Below are 24,316 nucleotides of genomic sequence, written 5' to 3' on the forward strand. Positions count from 1 at the left end.
GAAAAAGTGTTAAAATTAAGGTACTATTATGTGCTGCTATAAATTTACTTCTGAGAAAGAGAATATTCTTCAGACTTTGAATTTTAAGCCCTCAAAAAGCTAAAGAAAATTATATCCATTAGTAGACAAGTTTTTTTAAAAAGACATGCTAAATCATTAAAGAGGCAAGGAGGTAGGAATAAAAAAATCTTTAGAATTAACAGTAACTTATACTAAGCCAACAAGGGTAGCTAATGGTCAGTGCTAATGTTTATTGAGCACTTAGGCACCTCAGAACGAATTTATATAAAATGGGATTAATATTAGCTTATCTCTCCAGAAATATAAAGGCCTGCCTTTGAAGATTTTAAAATGTATTAAAATCGATCACTTGAAAACTAGAGTTAAATTACTAACAAGAGCCAAAATGTCTAATTAGTTTTTACAACTTTGAAGATTAAGCTGGGCTTTAATTCTGTTTTTGTATTAATGACTCTTAACAAAATCTTAAAAAAAAAAAACCTAGTGAATAGGGAGAGGCATATAATACTCCCCCCCCACCCCCCTCCCCCGGCCAAAAAAAAATCACCATGAATGAGAGTGGCCATGTATCTCCTTTTTGAGAGATTATCTGTGCTTAATAAAGGTAAGGGTATATTTAGGATCCTGTCTCTACTAGTAATTTACCATTAACAGATTATTCCTCTAAAAAATTTTAATGGTAAAAATTTGACGGAAGATGCAAACTAGGGATTACTAACACAGGGTTGAAAGTACTTACCTATTATCTCAGATTCATAATAATCCTGTGTGCCTTCCTGGAAGACAAGACGGGGTGTCTTTATGACTTTAGAGCATAAATTTGGAAAATGGTAGGTCCATTTGTATGGTTAAGTTCATGTCCATCAAAGAGAAACAAAAACTGTGCCCCTGTTAGGGGTTATTCAGTTAGCCGTGTTGTACTATGGTTAATTAAATGTTCCTGAGAAATAAGGAGTTCCAGGAAGAGTTGAACTATAAAAAATTGTAGTACTGTGCCTTTTTTGCTTATATATCTGTAAGTTTCTCCTTTGAAATTCTACCATTTGCAGTATGAAGAATGGTGAAAAAGCCTACATTTCAACAAAATGAAGAACACTCCACCAAAAACAAAACAAAAAACCAAGCTCATACTATAATACATCTGGTACTACTAGGTTCTTTTTTCTTGAGACATGGTCTTGCTGTGTTTTATGGTCTGGAGTGCAGTGTTATCATCATAGTTCACTGCACCCTCCAACTTCTGGGCTTAAGCAATCCTATCTCAGCCTCCTGAGTATCTGGAACTATAGGCATGCATCACCACAGCCAGCTAATTTTTCTATTTTTTTGTAGAGACAGAGTCTTGCTCTTGCTAAGGCTGGTCTTGAACTCCTGACCTTAAGCAATCCTTCCATACTGGCCTCCCAAAGTGCTAGGATTAGAGGTGTGAGCCACCTACATCTGTTTTTGTTTTTGTTTTAATGCCTAAAAAGAGCTTTGGATTAAGTGAAGAAATAAACTCACGTGTATTTATTAATCATATCATCTAAAGATTTTTCCCAGACCAAGGACCACAGACAGATCCTATATTAAGATAAGTAGTCCATCGGTTGTCTATGAGAAATCCTTAATTTTGTATTTTTATTTTGATGATAATCTTAAAGAAGAGCAATAAGTGAATATTCTGGATAGTCTAGATGAGTACTTTATAAATGTTTACAACATAAATGGGGACATAAAATATTTGTTTATACTAAGCAAAGGTCAAATAATATCACAATATCATACATTTAAAAGTTTTTCAATAGTTCTAACAGAACAGGGTTTTCCAATCTCTATTTTTGGGGGGATGGGGTGGAGGTGAGGTTTGACATAGGGTCTCGCTCTGTTGCTCAGACTAGAGCATGGTGGTATCAATATAACTATTGCAACCACAAACTCTTGGGCTTACACAATCTTCCTGCCTCAGTCTCCTGAGCAGCTGGCACTATATATAGGCATGTGCTGCCATGCCAAATTAATTTTTCTTATTTTTTTGTGGAGACAAAGTCTCACTATTACCCAGTGATCTCCTAGTCTCAAGAGATTCTGCCACCTTGGCCTCCCAAAGTGCTAGGATTATAGGCATAAGCCACCATGCCCGCCCCTCGGCACTACTCACTACCATTTTGCTTCTTTGTTTTGAGGGGCTTTCTTGTGCATCTCAGGATGTTTAGTAGCACCCTGGGCCTCTACCTATTACATACCAGTAGCATCATTGTCTTGGCTGTGACAGTCAATGCCTCTAGATATTGCTAAGTGCCCCCTAGTGGATAAAATCCCCAGGTTAAGAAGCACTGCAATAGAGAAAAACAGTGAAGAGATAAAAGTAAATGCAAGATATGTGGGAGAATAAACATGCCAAGGTGGCAGGTGGACTACAAGTGTACAGCACCGTGCCTAGCTAATTAAAAACATTTTTTTCATGATTAGACTATTACATTTAGCAACACATTTTCTTTTTTTTTTTTTGTAGAGACAGAGTCTCACTGTACCGCCCTCGGTAGAGTGCCGTGGTGTCACACGGCTCACAGCAACCTCTAACTCTTGGGCTTACGCGATTCTCTTGCCTCAGCCTCCCGAGCAGCTGGGACTACAGGTGCCTGCCACAACGCCCGGCTATTTTTTTGTTGCAGTTTGGCCAGGGCTGGGTTTGAACCCGCCACCCTCGGCATATGGGGCCGGTGCCCTACTCACTGAGCCACAGGCGCCGGCCCAGCAACACATTTTCAAATGAACCACACCTGTGACAATTTCTACTACACTCAGATTGAGCAAAATCACTAAACCATCATCCATCACATTAAATTGATACTGTCAATGTGAATTTTATTAGTTCTGAACTTTCATTCAGATATAATTTGTAAATCTGTTTTGCTTTGATAGAATTTTTTCCCTTAAAAAGCAACTCTTACATTTCAGGTTACAAGCACCTTTAAAAAAAATAAAAGCAAGCCCATATATATTCAAGTTGATTTTGATTTTAGAGACAGGGTCTTCCTTTGTCATTCAGGCTGAAATGCAGCAGTGCAATCACAGCTCACTACAGCCTCAAACTCCTGGGCTTAATCAATCCTCCTGCCTCAGCTTCCCAAGTAGCTGGGACTACAAGTGTACAGCACTGTGCCCAGCTAATTAAAAACATTTTTTCATGATTAGACTATTAAATTTAGCAATCAACAGCATGGGTGCAAGGAAAAAAATCTACATTAAAACCTTTTGTTGAAATACTTTACTAGAAACAAATTTTTTTTAGAGAGATGCATAATCCACTTTACCTAGCCCACATTCCCATTATTCTGGTTTACTTTTCTTTGTTTACTTTTACTTTTTTCTAGTTGACATTTTATACAAAAGACCTTTTTTTTTTTTTTTTTTGAGACAATCGCAAGCCACTGCCCTGGGTAGAGTGCCATAGCATCACAGCTCACAGCAACACCAAAATCCTGGGCCCAAGCAATTCTCCTGCCTCAGCCTCTCAAGTAGCTGGGACCACAGGTGCCCACCACAATATCCAGTCATTTTTGTTGTTGTTGTTGCAGTTGTCAACGTTGTCTTCCAGCAGACCTGGGCTGGGTTTGAACCTGCCAGCCTCGGTGCATGTGGCTGGTACCCCACCCACTGAGCCATGGACATCGCCCTCAAAAGACCTTTCTAACTATTCTTTTGGGCCCTAAGTATCTTCTGGGGTCTTTTGTATATCACAGACAAGTCTTTTTTTTTTTTTTTTTTGAGACAGAGCCTCAAGCTGTTGCCCTGGGTAGAGTGCCGTGGCATCACAGCTCATAGCAACTTCCAACTCCTGGGCTTAAGTGATTCTCTTCCCCAGCCTCCCAAATAGCTGGGACTACAGGAACCCGCCACAACACCTATTTTTTGGTTGCAGTTGTCATTGTTGTTTGGCAGGCTCGGGCTGGATTCGAACCCACCGGCTCTGGTGTATGTGGCTGGCACCTTAGCCACTTGAGTTACAGGCGCTGAGCCCACAGACACTTCTTAATTGAAGAAATCAGACACTTCTTAATTGAAGAAATTCTCTGGAATCCCAAAGGGTTGGTTTGTACTTAGATGCTAAATATCTCTGTTGTTAATTCCATAAAAATGAGCATTGAAAAACTGGAAAAGTTTCTGGATAAGTGGTAATCACTGCTGTACTTTCCTTTCTTGAAAGATGATTCTTTGAAGGAGTAAGGTAACAGTCAACTTGTCCATGTATATACTCTCTAACTTTCTCTTCTTTGAATCAAGCACAGCCTACAATCTATTAAAACAACATCCAAAGGGGTGTAATAAGTTGAAAGCTGTCTTGAAAACAAATTCTTATCAACAGAAGAATCTTAAGGTTAGTTGTGGCTAAATGTTGAAGAGACTGTTGCAAAGAAAGTACACAACCAGCTTATAAACTCAACCTATGCTAGTAAGAGTAAAACTTGGTCAAAGATTATCTTTTATCTGTGCAATGAAATCATACAGTTGGTTAGAAGATGAAGGTTAAAAAAAAAATCTTGGCTCAACAGGTCTAGCTCAAAAGATTTCATTCTAAAATCCTCATCATTTTTCCATTGTACCCCCAACAAAGATCTACTAAATTATGCTAAAGTCATTCCAAGATCAAATAGCTTGAAATTCTTTAATAAGCCAGAATTTTCCTATAGATTTAATGATTCATTTCTGTCCACTAAAATCTCCCAAGGGAATTACTGTCATCTTTTGTATACCAGTAGCTAGTTAAATACAAATTTCGTCTCTAAAACAAAAAGGGGTAAAAAAGACTATAAAGAAAGTGTAATTTGTTTCTCAGCTCAACATGCAGCATCAGAATTTTACGTTAAAGTCAAAACAACATCTAATTTTATTTTCCTTCTCAAGATTTATCTACCTTCCAAGGTATATTAAGTAACAAAATGACTTACTGATAGGAAATAGCAGCCAATAAACCATAAACTCTTACATATAGAAGTTGGAAAGATCAGTCAGGGATAATTCTTCAAAGTTTTAATATGTTCAGAAAAGGGGTGAAATAAGGCTCTCAGTGATTTTCAGCTAAATGACCAATTAATTAAAATTAAATAAAAATTTAGAAATCACTCAAAGTCAAATTATGTAAGACTTATAAAACACAATTCTTCATTCTATTTTAAATAGTGGGGGGATGATGGAGAAAGATAGGAGGTATCTATATGAGATTATTGCCACTGATAAATTACAGATGACCTCAGATAAAGATTGGCAGACACAATAACCCACAGACCCCAAGTTTTTTTGGTATACACATAAAATTCAATAGTAACAATAAAGTATTTTTTTCCTTGTTAGCCAATAACTATTCCTCACCTGCTTGTGTGCATGATCATAGGAGTTGATATGGTTGTCAAATTCCTGATGTTTCTGGTATTGCTTATCACAGAGTTCACAGTAAAAGTTGGCTCTGAGATCTTCCAAGGCCTTAGCAATGGCCTTCTCTTTGTCAACATAATCCTGTAAGAACCATAAAATATAAACAAAAAACAACCTTAGTAGAATTTTAGCTGAATGTTATAAAAAAATACAAAGTTTACCTGAGAAGAGAAAAACGGTCTTTTCATAAAATTTAGTGGTACCAATACAAACAGTATTGGATGAAATACAAATGGCAATTTGGTAGGGTAATTTGTATGTGGCTATACTAACAGTTGGCTTCAAGTAAATAATGTTTAGAAGAGTTTAATTTTACTTCACTTTTGGCAATATGGTAGACTGGATACTCTGGCATTCCCATCTCCTTACTTTTGGCTAAAAACCAGCTAGATTCAATAAAGTAATTTTTATTGTATTGATGGAACTATAGGAAGAAAAGTTAATCCCCAAGAGGGGCAAAAGGAGATGAAAAAACAAAACTAAACTAAACTCAGCTATAATCTGGATCTGAAACTGAAACCACAGCTCCAAAGGCCAAGGGCTCTCTTTAGGACATTATGAGTAAACTGGGGTTTGGGGTTAGAGAAAGGTAGGAAACTAAACCTGAGATTATCATTAAACCAAAGAACAAGGAAATGAGCTGGAGAGACCCTAGGAGGTCCATGTCATGGCAACCAAAAATCTCTTCAGAAAGTATCCTCAATTTTGTCCCTAAAATTTTTCCTAATCACCCAAACACAAGTTACAATCAAGTATCACAATGTACACAGAAAATAAATCTATCGTAAGTCAGAATCAGAAGAAATAAGCAACAAATTTATGCCCCAAGATCTCAGATAGTCTGTTACAGAATATAAAGTAACCAAAAATTGTTTAAATATAAAATGAAATTACAAAAATGAAAAAACATACAACACTATAAAAATAATAAGGCAAACTGTAGGAAGAAACAAATGAGAATTTTACAACTGAAAAATGTAACTGTAAAAAAGAACAACCCCCTCAAAAGCCCCTAAAACATATTAGATACAGCTCAAAAGAGATGTAGTAAGGTGATAAAAATATTCTGGAATCAGATCATAGAAATGGGTGCACAATCTTGAAAAAAGCCACTGAATTGTAGGCTTTAAAAAGGTGAATTTTATGGTATATAAGTCATACCTCAATTTAAAAAAAAAAAAGATGTAAACTAGAAGACAGATTAAAAGAAATTACTCCAATAAGACACACAGTTCTAGAAAGTAGAAAGTAAAAAGATGTTAGAAACAGACTTATTACTAATTATAAGAAATGTAAATGTACTAAAAAACAGTCAGGAAAACAAAGTCCAACTACGTGTTGATTAAAACAGACCCTAACTATGGCACTTTTTCCTGATCCCTTAGTATTTTGAGGAATTTTCCCATTAGCTTTTTAATAATTTGCCTGTGGGCTTCTATGATGGGAAACACCTCACTGTGGCATCTGTATCTTTAATTCTTTAAAAGCCTCCCAAATGATTGGTGCCTTAATTGTGAAGCCTACAAAACTAAAGAAATTTGTTTAGCATTGAATTTCTGAAGACTCTGTGAAAGGGGCAGCATAATGTGCTATTAAGAATCAGATGTTAGTCTTGCTAAAATTTAAATGTTGTGTCGCAAATATTGAGTACAAAACCATTAAATCATTCCCAGTAATAAAGTATTTTATTAGAGAGAAAAAACAAGATACCTCTAAAAACATTAGGACTTGGTAAGATGAAAGATAGAATGGAAAGAGATATGCCAGGCAAGTACTATGGGTTGAACATCCTGAACCTGAAATCCAAAACCTGAAATGCGTCTGCAAAACTTTCTGAGCACTGACATTAATATTTAAAGAAAATGCTTACTGGAGCATTTCAGATTTTGGACTCTTTGGATTAGGGATGTTCAACCGATAACTATAATACAAATATTCCAAAATCCGATACCCAAAACACTTCTGGTCCCAAGCATCTTGGATAAGAAATGCTCAACCTGTAATAATATTCAAATTTTTAGACTTTAAGGCAAAAAGCCTTACTCGAGACAATGGCCAGTTAATTGAGTTAAATATAAGGTCATTCTTCAAATAAACTGCACTGCTTAGAAATGCAACCTGCAGGAATACTGGTTACTTACTGATCTTAACGAAGCTCAAAACTGTAGGACTGACCCAACCGGCAGTCCAATTTGCCATTCCACTTAAAACTAGACATCAGTCTGAGCATAGTGGTTCATTCATCTAATACCAGCACTTGTGGAGACTGAGGTGGGAGGACTGCTTAACACCAGGAATTAGAGACCAACCAGGGTAACACAGAGGATCCCACCACTATAAAAAATTAAAAAGCCAGGCATGCTGCACTCCTACAGTTCTGACTTGGGAGGCTGAGGCACAAGGAATGCTTGAGCGCAGAAATTCAAGTTTGCAGTGAGCTGTGATTACACCACTGCATGCAAGCCTGGGTGATGATGTGAGACCCTGTCTCTATAAACAAACAAAAACTATACATCAAAAGATACTTTGTTGCTATGCTGCTTCTGCACTCTCAAACTTTTGGGCTCAAAAAATCTTCCTGCCTCAGCCTTCCAGGTATTTGGGACTACAGGCACATACCACTACACCCGGCTAATTTTTTCTGTTTAGTAGAGGCAGGGTCTCCCTCTTGCTCAGGCTGGTTTCCTAAGCTCAAGCAATTCTTTAGCCTCAGCCTCTCAGAATGCTAGGATTATATGTCTTAGCCACCTAGCCGGCCAATTTACACAGTGGATGCATTCTTTCTAAATGAGCACCTCCTTCCAGTTGACCAATTTAAAAAGATAGTCTCAGGCTGCGTGTGGTAGCTCATCAGGCATGTAATCCCAAAACTTTGGGAAGCTGAAGAAAGAGGATCACTTGAGGCCAGGAGTTGGACACCTGGCCTGAGCAACATAGTGATACCCTAATGCTGCAAAAAATAAAACGGCAGGGAGAGGTGGCTCACGCCTATAATTCTAACGCTCAAGAGGCTGAGGCAGATGGATAGCCTGAGCTCATGAGTTTGAGACCAGCCTGAGCAAAAGCAAGACCCTTTTCTACTAAAAATAGAAAAACCAGTCAGGCATTATGGCAGGGGCCTGTTGTTCCAGCTACTCAGGAGGCTGAGGCAAGGGGATTTTCTAAGCCCAAGAGTTTGAGGTTACTGTGAGCTAAGACACCATGGCACTCTACCCAAGGCAGAGTGAGAGTCTGTCTATAAATAAACAGTCAAGTGTGGCGACACAGGGCAGTAGTCCCAGCTATTTAAGAGGCTGAGGCAGGAGGATCACTTGAGCTCCTAAGTTTGAGGTTGGGGTAAGCCATGATGCCACTGCATTATAACCTGGGCAACAAAGCAAGGCCCTATCTCAAAAAAGGGTAAGTCTCGTTTCAAAGGCTCATAAAATCTGCCTTTCTTCTATTCAGTTTTTAACTGTAGGACACAATTTCAAAGGAGCTCTATCATTTATCACTTCTCTACATCTTTTCTCATGTGAACTACTTAATCAGTAAGCAAGAAATAGTTGTATTTGTTGGAGTGGCAGTGCTGAACTAGTCTGCATAGACTTATTAAAGCTACAGTGAAAAGTGAGTTATGTGTAGCACATTTTCATTTTTTCCCTATCCAATCCTTCACAACAATTTTCTGTGTGAGTCCTGGATGGTCTGATGTTGTTTGGCTGTCAAACAACTTGTGGAACTTTTTTTTTTTTTTTGAGACAGAGTCTCACTATGTCACCCTTGGTAGAGTGCCTTGGCATAACAGCTCACAGAAACCTCAAACTCTTAGGCTCAAGAGATTCTCTTGCCTCAGCCTCCCAAGTAGCTGGGACCACAGGTGCCTACCACAACGCCTGGTATTTTTTGGTTGCAGTTGTCGTCGTTTAGTTGGCCTGGGCTGATTTCGAACCCAGCTCCCTCAGTGTATGTGGCTGGCGCTGTAACCACTGTCCTATGGGCGTTGAGCCGGAACGTCTTTCTTATCAGTGCTAGTTTCTCCAAGATAAAAGTCAGAAAGTTCACTTTCCAAATCTCCCTTGAAAGTACAGCGAAGACATGTGATATGTGAACTATCTTCTTCCTACATCAGCCCAGGCCAGATGTACCTGCATGAGACTTTTATATCATATTAAAATGTACACTATGAAGAAGGTGCCAAGGTGAATTCCTCTTCTAGCAATGATAGCTACAGAAGCAAATCAAATTTTAATTCTACTTTGGTTTTTATTTATTTCTGTAAGATACTGTTTTTATTATAAGTTAGTGTTTATTCAGATTTGGAAGATTTACTCTTCTAAATAAACATACAATCCAATTAAGCGTTTATTATAAGAGATTCTTTATTGCATTTTTTTCTTTTTTAGAACATATGGTCTCATCACTCTGCCACCCAGTTGGGAGTGCAGCAGCACGATCATAGCTCACTGCAGCCTCAAACTCATGGGCTCAACCAATCCCCCTGCTTCAGCCTCTTGGGTGGCTGGGATTACAGGCATAAACCACTGTGCTGGGTAAGAATTTTGATAACTGGCAGAGCAAGTCCTTCTATCTTACATAGTTCTTTAAAACTGGTTTGACTATTCTTGGCCCTTTGCCATTCCATACAAATTTTAAAATCAGCTCATGAAATTCCCCATAAAACTTCATTGAGATTTTGATTGCTTTGCACTGAATATTTAAAAAAAAATTTTGAGCCACAGGTGCTAGCCCCATAAACTGGAGGTGGTGGGTTCAAACCCAGCGCTGGCCAAAACTGAAAAAAAAAAAAAAAAAAAAAAAAATTAGGGAGGCTTGGTGCCTGTAGCAACGTGGTTATGGTGCCAGCCACATGCACCAAGGTTGGCGGGTTCCAACTCAGCCCAGGCCAGCTAAACAACAACAACTGCAACAAAAAAACAGCCAGTGTTGTGGTGGGTATCTGTAGTCCCAGCTACTTGGGAGGTGGAGGCAAGAGAATAGCTTAAGCCCAAAAGTTTGAGGTTGCTATGAGCTGTGACACGATAGCACTCTACCAGGCTCAACAAAGTGAAACTCCGTCTCTAAAATAAAAACAAAACGAAACCAAAAACACAAAAAAAACAAAAGATATACTACTGAGTTTGCTAATTCAGGAACAATTTATTTTTTAAAATCTCGCTTGTTATTCTACTGTACTTTTATGACTTCCAGTAATGTTTTAGAATCTTTGCTTTAAGTCTTCCACACCACATTAAATCTACATTTTTATGCTATCACAAATGGCAACATTTTGGTAAACTTCATTTTCTCTTTGTTGTTAATATACACATATACAAATATGAATTTATTTGTTATCTATCATCCTGATAATTAAATTGAATAATTTACCTGTAGATTTCTAGGTACATAATCATAACTGCAAACAGTAACAGGTTTCTTCCTTTCATCAATTATATGTGGGTCATTACAAAAGTTTTGAGATATGCTAATATCAAGAAACATAAAATATACATGGGTGGAAACAAATGAAGCCCTCTCAGCAACACTGATAAGCTGAGCAAGTTCAAACTTGCACAGGTGAATCAGAATGGAGGTTTGTTGACTGAGTTTCTTGGAAGTAAACTATGGTCCATAACATAGTCTGTCTGAAAACTTTCATAGTGACCCATGTATCTTTACTTAGTTATTTGTTTCTGCCTGCCTACCTTACTGTGCTGCTGTGGACCTGCAGGACTGTTTAACAGAAACAGTGGCAATAGGCATCCTTGCTAGGTCACCCCATCTCAAAGGGAAAGCTTTCAATATTAAGTCTGAAGCCCCCCACGTGGTTTTTATAGACATTCTACCTGGATAAGGTTTGTTCTCCTTCAAGCTAGGAAAGTTATCATGAATGGATGTTGGGTTTTTTTGTTTGTTTGTTTGTTTTAGAATCTCTTTCTGTTGCCCTGGCTACAGTCCATGGCCTCAGCCTATCTCACAGCAACCACAAACTCCTGTGCTCAAGCAATCCTCCTGCCTCAGGTCTCCTCCCACCCCTAAAAAGGAACTGGAAGAGAAAAAAAAAAAAGGAACTGGAAGTATAGGCACACGCCACCAGCTAATTTTTTCTGTTTTTAGTAAAGACAGGGTCTCCCTTTGCTCAGGCTGCTCTCGAACTCCTGTCCTCAAGCAATCCTCCCATCTCAGCCTTCCAGAGTGCAGGATTACTCGTGTGAGCCACTGTGCCCATCTGATTTCATAAAATGCATTTTAGGGAGCACCTACTGAGATCATATACAATTTTTTCCTTTAATCTCTTAATGTGGTTGATTATATAAATTGATTTCTACCACTAAATCCATCTTGCATTTGTGGGATAACTTGGTCATGATACATCCTGATAGATTTTGTTAGTGTTTTAAGATTTGCAAACGTGTTAGGAATGACAGTGGCATGTTATTACCATTCTCATACTGTCTTTGTCATGTTTTGTCATCAAGGTTATTATAGTTGTCTTTCATTAAGCCAATTCTTCTTTTTCAATTTTCTGGCAGATTAGAAATTGTTGGTTAAAATTAAAGTTACTTCTTCTGTGAAGTTTGATAGAACTCACTGGTTCTATTATTTGGGATTTATGGAAAGTTTTTTTTTTTTTTTTGAAAGTCTTTTTTTTAATTACAGATTCAATTTATATTGTAGTTACAGAATTATTCAGGTTTTGTATTTCCTATTGAATCTATTTTAGCAAATTATATTTTTCAGGAATTTGCCCACTTAACTTTTGCAATTAATGGCATAAAGTTATTCATAATTTTATCTTTTCATCCACAATTTCATCTTTCTCATCCACAATTATTTCTTTTGTTATTGATGTTAGTTTTCTATGTTTTCTCCCCTTAATACCACACGTATGTCAAAGAACTTTTAGCTTTAAGTTTTCTGTTTCATTCATTTCTCTTCTCATATTTATTCTTTCTTTTTACATTCTTTGGGGTTTATTTTGCTACGCTGTTTCTAACTTTGTGAAAACAATGTTTACTACATTAATTTACAGCCTTTCTTTTTCTAATAGAAGCATTTAAGTAATTCAATATCGATTTATCATACTGTTTTAGCTTATCCTACATCTAGTATTTTTATCTCTCAGTCTAAAATTCTTTCCAATTTTTTTTTTTTTTTTTTTTTTTTGGCCGGGGCTGGGTTTGAACCCACCACCTCCGGCATATGGTACCGGCGCCCTACTCCTTGAGCCACGGGCACCACCATTCTTTCCAATTATTACTGTGATTTCTTCTTTGAAGGATTATATAAATGTGCCTTAATTTCATTAAGAAAAATATAAGGTTTTTCTTACTACTGTTTAAAACTGTTTTTGATACCTTGATTTCAGTTCTTTGAAACTTGTTACTTGGTTTATGACCCCAGATATAACAAAAAAATTATGTTTAAATAAATGTTCTGCATTTTGAAATTTCTTATTTTCAAAGTGAATGACTACATAGTTCTATATAACCACTAGGTAAAATTTGTTAATTGTGTTGTTGAAATCTTTTTTGTGTGTGTGTGTGTGGTTTTATAACTTGATTTGATGTGTCTGACAATCACCAGTTAGTTCTCATCCACGCTGTCTGTCGATTTTTGAAAGTGGTAACAGGTACATAGGTAACCAAATTATAGAGCTTGTTTGGTGAATCTTCATCTTCATTACCTTTTGTGGACAACCACACATGGATATGGCATGGGAAATTCCTTATGCCTTTGGCCAGACAGCTTTGTCGAACTCCTGTCCTCAAGTAATCCTCCACATCTGGAGTCCCCATCTGTTCAGGACAAATTTCCAGATCTCTTTGAGTGCCCAAGGGGCATGCTTCTTGAAGCCTACTCCATGGATGTGCTTGTGAATGTTGATGGTGTATTCTTGAATCACCACCTCGTTGATGACAGATTGGCCCTTCTTCTTCTCACCACCCTTCTTTGCAGGAGCTATTCTGCCAAGCCCAAGTTGGAAAAAAAGAGCACGAGGGATTGTGGGAAGAGGAAAAGGGTGGTTGCAAGTACAACTTCCAGGTTGTCTGTTTAAATCTTCTAAATAACCTTGCTGATTTTTTTTTCTCTGCCTCTTCCATCCATTACTGAGAGGGGTATATTAAAATTTCTTGTTATGATGGTGGATATACCATTTCTCTTTATAAGTCTGTCAGTTTTTGATTTATGTATTTTAAGGCGATGCTATTAAGTGTATATACATTTAATAGTGTTTATTTTAGAGGTGAAACAAACTGGGATTACAGGCATGAGATAATGTGTCCAGCCTGGATTTCTTTTTATTTATATGGTTTGGGATTCTTTGGGCTTCCCATATCTATATTTTGGTATCTTTTGTAACAGCTGAAAATCCTAGCCATTCTCTCTTCAAATAATACTTCTGTCTCATTCTTTCCCTTTCTTTTAGAATTTCACTCTTCATGTTGTAACTTTTCATTCTATATTCCAATATCATAACATCCCTTTCACAATTCCTTTTGTTTCTATCAAGCACCTGGGAAAATTATCAGTCTAGTATCACTTTAAACTAAATTCAAGGCTCAGCATCTGTAGCTCAGTGAGTAGGGCACCAGCCACATACACCAAAGGTGGCAGGTTCGAGCCTGGCCCAGGCCTGCTAAAACAACAACAACTGCAAAGAAAAAATAGCCAGACATCGTGGCGGGCACCTGTAGTCCCAGTTACTCGGGAGGCTGAGGTAAGAGAATCGCTTAAGTCCAAGAGTTTGAGGTTGCTGTGAGCTGTGACACTAAGGCACTCTACCAACAGCGACATAGTGAGACTATGTCTCAAAAATAAATAAATAAATAAATAAAATAAAATAAAATAAATTCAAAATTTGAAGTGTTCAGAACTATCCAATGAATCTGAATTTCAAATCCAAAGTGAGGATTACTTTGTGGTAATAAAGTTTCAGACAAACAAAAGCTGCCATGACCCCCTATTCTGCTTAGGAATGATATTTTCCTACTAGTCCTGTAGGAAAATGGAGGTGAGGCAGGTTAACTTGTGCTATAACCTTAAAATAAGACCATAACCCTTTGGGGTCCCAGCTTTATAAGGAGTGCCTATTGTGTTTTCTCCATGTCCAGAACTCCAGTCTTTTTTCTATATCCTCACCCCGACCCTCCTAGGCTTCGAAAACTAAAAACTAGTCAGTTTTAGAAAATGCCAGGCTTTCAGTTAAAAAAAATTTCACCGCTCAAAATACCTCATTAGAATTTTGGCCTATCTTGCCCACTCTTATAAGACATTTTTAAGACATTTCTCTTTTAGTTGTTTTTAGATGATTAGTTAACGTATTTTAGAATATAAAAGTATAGGTTAATTTTGTATTAGAGAAAGGGAAGAAGAGAAGAGTGGGGGATGAGATGAGAAACAGAGAATGTGAGCATCCCCAATGTAAGAATGGCTTCATTTAAGTACCTTATACTTTTGTCTCAGCTCTTCCGTGTCTTCTTTTTCCACTTCCAAGACACGACGACGTTCAGTAGCATCTTCAGCATAATCAAGCTTGACAAAAATAGATAAAAATTAGTCTTAATTCCTAAAGTACCCCAAGATTAGCGATGAAAAAGTTATTTGCACAACTACAGTATTGTTTGAAACAACAAAAAAAGCTTTCCATTTTGCTCAGGTTCTGCTTGCTTTATTGTTACCCCACAGAGAAAATAGCATGCAAAATAGTTCATTAATTCTTTCATGCTGGTAGATCCTAATAGGTACATTTGTTGATAAGAGACCTCACTTCACTGTTCATTGCCAAAGAATTAAGAGTAAAGAGAAATATTTTAGGCAATGAAATGCAGGTATCACAGATCACAGCTGTACACAATTCTACAAGGATAAAGAATCTACCACAACAAATAGCAACATTGCCTACTAAAACGAGCACCAAGGTTGGGGCCCAAGTCTCATCTTGCCTTGCTGTATAACCCTGGGCAAAACGCTCAAATTCCTTATGCCCCAGTCAAAACAGGGGCATTATTTGCATCCTATTTACCTCAAAAGTAGCACTAAATAAGAATGCAAAGTATTTTTTAGTTGCACAAAGAAAAATATTAAAACTACATCTCATCTGATAAACATATTCTTGCCCTGGAATCTGGATTTGGAATTAATATCAATTTTAAATATCCCATAAAACTCTATAGTTAAAGAGATCAATTTACCTCCATTTCCATTCGGCCCATGCCCATGACATCATACTTGACAACAATCGGGATGGGATCTGTTCTCCCTGTAACAGGAACACATTATCAAGGTAAGATGCCAAGCCAAGCCAACAGCTCACTTTATACATTGGGTTTGGGTGGTTAGAGATCTTGCCTTGGAGTGCAGAGACCAGAAAGCTACAGTGAACCAAACACAAGCCATTCTCACAGCTTACACTCAAACTTTCCTTTCCTAGTTAAAACCCAACTAACTCCCTTGGTTGACCTCCCATTTGGGATAGTTCTTGATTACTATAGTAAAATTAAATTAGTAAGTAATCCAAAAAGCAATTTAAGTGATGGCACAACAAAGAGGTTTAAACTTTAGAAGTTCCTTTTTACCTGAATAATTTCCCATCACGCTCTCCACTGATAGCCCCCCATATATACTTTTTAAACTGGAAATAAACATCTCAACTGACACGCTTCAATAGAAAAACTACATTTTCAAACATGATGCAGTATGCTTAATCATTGTGTTTGTTTTTAAGAGATGCTTCACAATTAAATGGGACTTTAAAGATTAAATAAAAATGTCCTTAGGGACAAAGAACAGTACTCTGACGTCCCATTTCCTAGATTTAACACTAGCTGTGGTAATCGGTAAGCTGTGAAAAGGACTAGTTGCGAAGAAAATTGACTTTAAACTAATTGATCTATGCTGGAGATTTTAAAAATAAATGTATATTTAATCCACTCATAACCAGCCAAACAAAGCAAAATGGGGCAGACAAGCACTTTACTACCACAGCTGTTTTACATCACAACTTGCGCTTTTTATTGTGATGTAAGCCCACTGGAAAGAGGACTTACCTTATCCGTTGTACACCTTTAGTGAAAAAACACAATGTTTACTTCCCTTATCATTTCACTCAGGCTGGTGTAAACAATTGGTTTTTTGTTGTTGTTATACACACATATATATTATACCTTTGGGCTAAAAACTGAGTTTTTTCAGGCTAAATCTGAGGTGCTAAAAAAATTTTTTTTAAATAAATGCCATGATCATAACTGACCCTGGTCCTGCAGAAAAAAGGGGAAAGAATTCATTTTCAAAATGACCAGCAACCACTTGTATCCATCTAGTTGCTCTGTATTTGTAGGATTAAGTTTTTGTCTTTAAAATGTAATGAAAAATAAATTCAGAAGTTTACTTATCACCAATATCCCATTATTGTTTTTATACAATAAATAGGAACATAATTAATAATAATTATCACAGTTTAAAAAAACCGTTTTAGTAACTATACATCCCATGACAAGAAAAAAAAAAAAGAAAGAAAGAAAGAAAGAAAAAGAAAGCTTTTAGAATATAGCCTTCTTTTAGATACTATCAAAGATTGCCAGGAAAATAAAATGAAAATGCAATGCTACCTTATGCCCAATGGTATAATAAATAAGCAGTGACTGCAATCTTTAGCAAAAGGACCAAATTAAAGACAGGTTATAAAAATGACTTCCTAGGTGCAATTATCACTTTCATAACGTCTCAATCAGGGATTTACTGGTAAAAGCAAATGGTCCAATGAAAGAATTGAAAAGAAATGTCAAAGGAATTTATTTTGGTATCTTATTTGATCTGTCAGAATCGGTTTTGCAAGAATCAAGTTTTTGGTACAAATTCATTACCTCTGTAAACCCCTGTTTATAAACTCTGCATTAGTACTTTTGCCTACTAAGGCAGTCAAAGTTTGTTTTAATTTATTTATAAATTGCAGTAGCAAGTGCTAGTGCCCATTATATTGTGGGGAAATCAAGTTTTTGACAGTATTAGAATTTAATGTTTTAACTGATTTTGTTGGCATTTCTAACACAGATACATCCCTTCTTAACATTACCCTTTAATGAACAAGGATCAGACAAGTTGCATAAGGAAAGGAAAGGAAAATGAAAAAAGACCAAGCAGAAGGATGAAGGCTACAACAGAGAAAGTAAGCCTAACATATTGGTGCACTGATGACAAAAGGAGTAATTCAGTCTGAAAATAAAAAATTACCACTGCTAAGTTTACCATCACCACAACAAGTCCAGGATCATAATGCTGTAAAAAAGAAATACCATTTGTTAGGCAGAAACCATTAGGGTAGGAAACAGGCCTTCTAGCAGGCAGACAGGATAGGGAAAAGTAACAATTGGGCTTTGTCCCTCCCCCAATTTCAGCTGGGGACAAAGGAAGGACATTTTGTACTGCAGTAACTGTTCTCATACTAGTCAGACCAGGGTATAAGATTCTATACTGCTACTTGAAACCATGAACAACCTCTTCTTCAATAATGCAGGTGGTATGGTGTCAGTTTAAAGTCAGAGAGCTAGCTCTGGCCTCTAATCTCTCACTTTAACTATTCTTTCTGGCAAACCATATTCAGGGCCCAAGGTAGACTTTTCCTTAAAAGAAATCACATCAAAGACTCAATCAGATCAAGTGGACAGTGATCAAGTCATTTCCTTCACTGATAGACTTTAGAAAGCTTCAGGGAGGTATTCTTAAGACCTCTCTTTAAAAAAAAAAAATGTGTACGTATATACACATATAAATATATGTATATATATATTAAATGGTCTAGTAGGTAACTTTAGATCTGTAGTGCTCAAAGAACTTTATGCGTTTGAGGTCTATTATAAATGAATACAACTCTTTAAGTATGTCTCCTCGGAATCTCACTTCCTATTAATGAAGATATCCCAGGCCTGCCAACATCATTTTTCTTTCTGCACACAACAAAGCCAACTTCTGAAAGACAGCACCAAAGAAACACCAGAGAAGATGGAATCAAAAGAGCTGTCACATTTGCAATTACTCCAAACAGAGTTATCTCACAGAAAATAAAGTCTTGACTTTCAAAGCAATCTGAAGATGACATTACTAAAGGCCAAGTAGTACTTTTCTTTCCTTTTTTTTTTTTGTAGAGATAGAGTCTTCACTTTATTGCCCTTAGTAGAGTACCATGGTGTCACAAAGCTCACAGCAACCTCCCACTCCTGGGCTTAGGTGATTCTCTTGACTCAGCCTCCGGAGTAGCTGGGATTACAGGCGTCCACCACAATGCCCGGCTATTTTTTTGTTGCAGTACAGCAGGAGCCGGGTTTGAACCCGCCACCCTCAGTATATGGGGTCGGTGCCCCACTCACTGAGCCACAGGCGCCGCCCAAAGTAGTACTTTCTTAATATTATTTTTTAAATTAAATTATGATATTGCTGTTAAAACATTAAAAAGACAAGGAGAATGAGATCATAAAACTTATCATCTGAATCTGACAAATGTAAGAATATAATCTTATTTACTCCACTTCTTTTCTCAGATTAATATTATTTTCTTAATATTATTAAAGAGAACGCGGACCAAGAAAAAAGCCCAGTGGGAAAGAGACACCGAACATTTAAAGAGGCTACAGCATTAAAAAAAAAAAGTTTCCTCAATATGTTCACTTGCTAGCAATGATAAATCCTGTCAAAAAAGAATATCACTTATGGGCAGGGCCTGTGGCTCAGTGAGTAGGGTGCCCTCTATACCAAGGGTGGCGGGTTCAAACCCGGCCTTGGCTGAACTGCAACAAAAAAATAGCTGGGCACTGTGGCGGGTGGCTGTGGTCCCAGCTACTCGGGAAGCTGAGGCAAGAGAATCGCGTATATAAACGCAGGAGTTGGAGATTGCTGTGAGTAGTGTGACACTATGGCAGTCTACTGAGGGCAATAAAGTACGACTCTGTCTCTACACAAAAAAAAAGAATATCGCTTAGGTCTGGCGTGGTGGCTCACACCTACACTCCCAGCACTCTGGGTGGCTGAGGTGGGCAGATTACCTGAGCTCACAGGTTCAAGACCCCAGTTCTAAAAATAGCCAGGCATCTTGGCAGGCGCCTGTAGTCCCAGCTACTTGGGAAGCTGAGGTAAGAGGAACACTTGAGCCCAAGAGCTTGAGGTTGCCATGAGCTATGACATGGGGGCCAACAAATTTGAGACTCTGTCTCAACAAAAAAACAAACAAACAAAAAAAAGAACATCACTTAAAATACCCGAATAACAATATTTATAGTGATAAATTTTCACAAGGTTGGTAGCAACATAATATTCATTAATACGTATTCTCTAGAAAACTCAACTTCTTTTAAAAATAAAATGAACTAAATTCAAGTTCTGTATTTCTTGGTTTCTTTTAAAGTCAGACAAATATTATTTAAAATCTATTCAATTAATTGAGAAGATCTTGCTGTTTATTTCACTCCAAAGGAGGCATCTGCAACCAGAACACTAAATACTCTTCTTAAAATAAATCATCTTCTACAGTGTAAAATAGTCACTATGACTGTACTCTGACCAAATGGAAAACAAAAAAAGCAAGCACATGGCAAAAAAAAAAGCAAGCACATGGCAAATCAAGAATGTGCCAACAGGCTTGGCGCCTATGGCTCAAGCGGCTAAGGCACCAGCCACATACACCTGAGCTGGCGGGTTCAAATCCAGCCTGTGCCCACCAAACAATAATGACGGCTGCAACCAAAAAATAGCCAGGCGTTGTGGCGGGCGCCTGTAGTCCCAGCTACTTGGGAGGTGGAGACAGGAGACTCGCCTGAACCCTTGAGTTGGAGGTTGCTGTGAGCTGTGATGCCACTGCATTCTACCCAGTGCGACAGCTAGAGGCTTTGTCTCAAAAACAAACAAAAAAGAATGTGCCAACACTGATGTATTCATCTGATGGAAAAAACTGATATTCATATTTTCTAAATCAAAAATTTAAATGGTATTTCACTAACTAGAATTTTACTATAGATATTTTTGCTTCTATATTAATAGAAGTTCCTAAATGCTCTTATATGTACGCAGGTCTTTCTAAAATGTGAAGGTACTATAACTTAAACTGAAGAGAGAATATAGTCAAATATAAAAACATTGATTATCTATGGCCACCAATCACTGAATCACACAAGAATCAGTTTTGAATTTAAAATGGTTGAGGATAAACCAATCTACGAAACTGGTCCAAAGAACTAAACTGTAGATAAATACTTTTATTTTTTTTTTTAAAGAAACATTATTTTTAAAGAGATGAACTCTAATAATAGAAATGGGAAGAATATATTAAAGGGTTACTGTAATCTGATAATCAGACAAACTCAAGAAACAAAAGACATATGACTTCCCTATAGAAAGAAATCAGAAATGAAGAAACTTCTAAAGTACGGATTGTTAATAGATACAAGAACACCTATTGTGTAAAAACACAGTTTATCTCTGCTTTCTTTCCCCTTACAGAGATTCTTTCAACACAAACATTTATAACAAATATTTAATGTTTCCCTATCACATACTAGGCACTGTTTTAGGACTAAAAAACAGTGCCATGCCCCAGGAACTACCTATTATTAGGTAAAATAATCTTAACAGCTTGAATTTCTTGCATCAGAGAGGAAGAAAGAATATTTATGGAACTAATGCATAAGCAGTTCAAAAAGTTCAAAATGTCTAGAGTCATCTTTAAAGACTGACCTTAATAAAGTACAAGTAAATATAAAAGCCATCAAAAAGTCACAAAATCAATTCCCAAAATTATTAACCTAATAAAGGCCAAGAACATACACTGACATCTTTAAAGCTTCCTCTAAAGAAAACTGTATAAATTTCTGTACTGAAAACTGTACCTAAATTTCTTCCTTTAAGTAAATGAAATATATATGTGAAAATCAAGAATAAAAAATTAGAGGCCACACACAGTGGCTCACGCCTATAATCCCAGCACTCTAGAAGGCTGAGGTGGGCAGACTGCCCGAGCTCACAAGTTCAAGACCAGCCTGGGCTACAGTGAGACCCGCCTCTCAAAATAGCTGGACATTGTGGTAGGCACCTGGGAGACTATTCAGGAGGCTGAGGCAAGAGAATCGATTGAGCCCATGAGTCTGATGTTGCTGTGAGCTATGATGCTACAGCACTCTACTGGGGTGACAAAGTGAGACTCTGTCTTAAAAAGGAAAGAATTAAAAATTAGGAATTGCCAAGATGTGGAATCAACCCAAGTGCCCATCTACACATGAAAGAATTAATAAACTGTGGTGTATGTATACCATGGAATACTATTGAAATAGTTCAATTTTAATCACATAATCAAATATATTAATAAAGAGGAACAAAAGCAAGGGGAAAAGGTTTTAGTGAAAGTGTTACAGAATCAGAATATTAAGCATGGAAAGGATAACTCATCCAGGGATGACATGAGATTGTCAATGCCTTAGAAGATACAATAAAGAGAATTCATGAGGTACTTTTAAAAAATGTTTTAATCACCTAAAAGAATCATACTTTCACCTGAGACAAAATTGTTTTGGCTGAAATTATATCGACTTGCTGAAGGTTAGTCTCATGATAACCACCATGCTAAGATCAATTTTTTTAATAGAAAAATCAATTTATTTATTTATTTATTTATTTTTGCAGTTTTTGGCTGGGGTTGGGTTTGAACCTGCCACCTCCAGCATATGGGGCCGGCGCCCTATCCCTTTGAGCTACAGGCGCCACCCAGAAAAATCAATTTAATATAGTTTGGGAGTAAAACAGTGCAAAGTACAGGTCTTAAGGGAAAAGGGAAATAACAATCAATACAAGGTCCTTAGTTTAAAAACAAAAAAAGTGTTAGTACTTTTGTGCCCTGAGTTTTACTTAAGTTTGTATCCTGAATACCTTAACATAGTATATGGGACAAAGCAGCATTTAATTAAAAACCATTTCTTATAGAATGGTTTATAGTGGATCTAAAGCTTGTTCAGCTGTAAATATTTAGTCATCATAGTGCTTTCTGCTTAACATCACAAGATACTAATGATTTAACTCATAATCAAGGAACTATTTTATCAAGTAGAACATATGACTATATTATACAAGTCTCCATGTCTCAAGATATATGCCAGCTCTTATAATGAAATATTTTTTATGTGACTGTTCATTAGAGTTTTGTTCAATTTGTTTTTGTCATTACTCACTAGAAGTCAAGGGGAAAAAGGCATCAAATGTTTAAGAAAAAATATTGGGGGCGACGCCTGTGGCTCAGTGAGTAGGGCGCCGGCCCCATATGCCAAGGGTGGCGGGTTCAAACCCAGCCCCGGCCAAACTGCAACAACAACAACAACAACAAAAATAGCCGGGCGTTGTGGCGGGCGCCTGTAGTCCCAGCTGCTCGGGAGGCTGAGGCAAGAGAATGGCGTAAGCCCAAGAGTTAGAGGTTGCTGTGAGCCGTGTGACGCCACGGCACTCTACCTGAGGGCGGTACAGTGAGACTCTGTCTCTACAAAAAAAAAAAAAAAAGAAAAGAAAAAATATTGGAGAAAGAACTCATACTTAATACATGTATCTATCAACAAAAAACTGAAAAAAATAAAATCTAAACTAGAAGGTTGCCATAACAATTTCAGTGATGGAAAATCTCAAGTTAGCTCTCATAATAATGGAGATTTTCCAGAAATTAGTTTAGGGTAACTAGTCTATTCCAAAGTCTGAAAACATTTTTCCTCTTTTTAAAAAACAGCTCCATGGGGGCGGTGCCTGTGGCTAAGTGAGTAGGGCGCTGGCCCCATATACCAGAGGAGGTGGGTTCAAACCCAGCCCCTGCCATAAACTGCAAAAATAAACAAATAAAATAAAATAAAATATGCCTTAAAAACAAAAACAAACAAACAAACAAAAAATAGCTCCATGGCTCAGCGGCTTCCTCTTTTTAGAAAACAGCTCCTGTAGCTCAGCGGCTAGGGTGCCAGCCACATACACCAGAACTGGAGGGTTCAAATCCAGTCTGGGGGCCTGCCAAACAACAATGACAACGACAACCAAAAAATAGCTGGGTGTTGTGGCAGGGGCCTGTAGTCCTAGCTACTTGCGAGGCTGAGGCAAGAGAATTGATTGAGCCCAAGAGTTTGAGGTTGCTGTGAGCTGTGATGCCACAGCACTCTACCAAGGGCAAAAAAGTTGAGACTCTGTCTCAAAAAAAAATTTATTTTTTTATAAATAAATAAACAGCCAGCTCCAAGTGAAAACCAATTCCTACCTGAACTGAAGTACTCTATGCGAACGTAAGTGGATGAAAAATTACCAGTGGACTCCAACCTACATGGACAGCTCTTAATTAGAATCCAACAACTGAATGTCTTCTTAAGAACTGAATTCTCTTACTATTGGTTATACCGCCCATAACTATGCTGAGAATTTTTTACTATTACAGGATCACTCTATAACCTTAAAAGACTTTCCAATTTCATTTAAACTTTCCACAGTAACCGCCAATCAATTTCAACTTTAATTTCCTTATATATTTTTGTAGGTAGTCCCTAAAAAGAATGGACTTCAAATATCAGTTCTCCAACAAGAGCTAGTATCTAAATACATGTGTAACTTGTGATAACCAGAGCCTGAGTCTCAGCAGTCTCACCTACAAAATAAAAAACATACTTTTAGGATGGTATACAGATCAAAGAGCTCATGAAGGAAGCTCTGAAAACTATAAATTGCTGTACAGAACACTCCTCAAGGCTTTAGAAGATAAAAAAAGAAACTAGCCTTCTTTTTATTTCCAAGTTTGGGGTTTTTGAAAATAAATACCTTTAAATGAAAGATACTATAAAACAGATGCTATAAATTCTAAATGTTTTACACACAACTTGGTGGTAATTTCTCCATTTACAGA

General features: G+C 37.2%; 1 protein-coding gene across 5 annotated transcripts in view; it reads right to left on the minus strand.

The window, feature by feature from the left end:
- The window catches only part of GPATCH8 (G-patch domain containing 8), a 103,127-nt gene that overhangs the window by 27,397 nt on the left and 51,414 nt on the right, over positions 1-24,316 (minus strand). For 3 of the 5 annotated variants that reach the window (XM_053570291.1, XM_053570292.1, XM_053570293.1), the window contains 3 exons: positions 15,612-15,679; positions 14,866-14,952; positions 5,374-5,517 (listed from right to left, as the gene is read on the minus strand). In XM_053570291.1, the coding sequence (XP_053426266.1) occupies positions 5,374-5,517; positions 14,866-14,952; positions 15,612-15,679 (299 nt within the window). Of the gene's footprint in view, positions 1-5,373; positions 5,518-14,865; positions 14,953-15,611; positions 15,680-17,649; positions 17,695-24,316 lie in introns of all 5 variants that reach the window. The other 2 variants (XM_053570294.1, XM_053570295.1) reach the window with 1 other exon arrangement.

Source organism: Nycticebus coucang, chromosome 18 (assembly GCF_027406575.1).
Source record: "Nycticebus coucang isolate mNycCou1 chromosome 18, mNycCou1.pri, whole genome shotgun sequence".
NCBI classification, from domain to species: domain Eukaryota; kingdom Metazoa; phylum Chordata; class Mammalia; order Primates; family Lorisidae; genus Nycticebus; species Nycticebus coucang.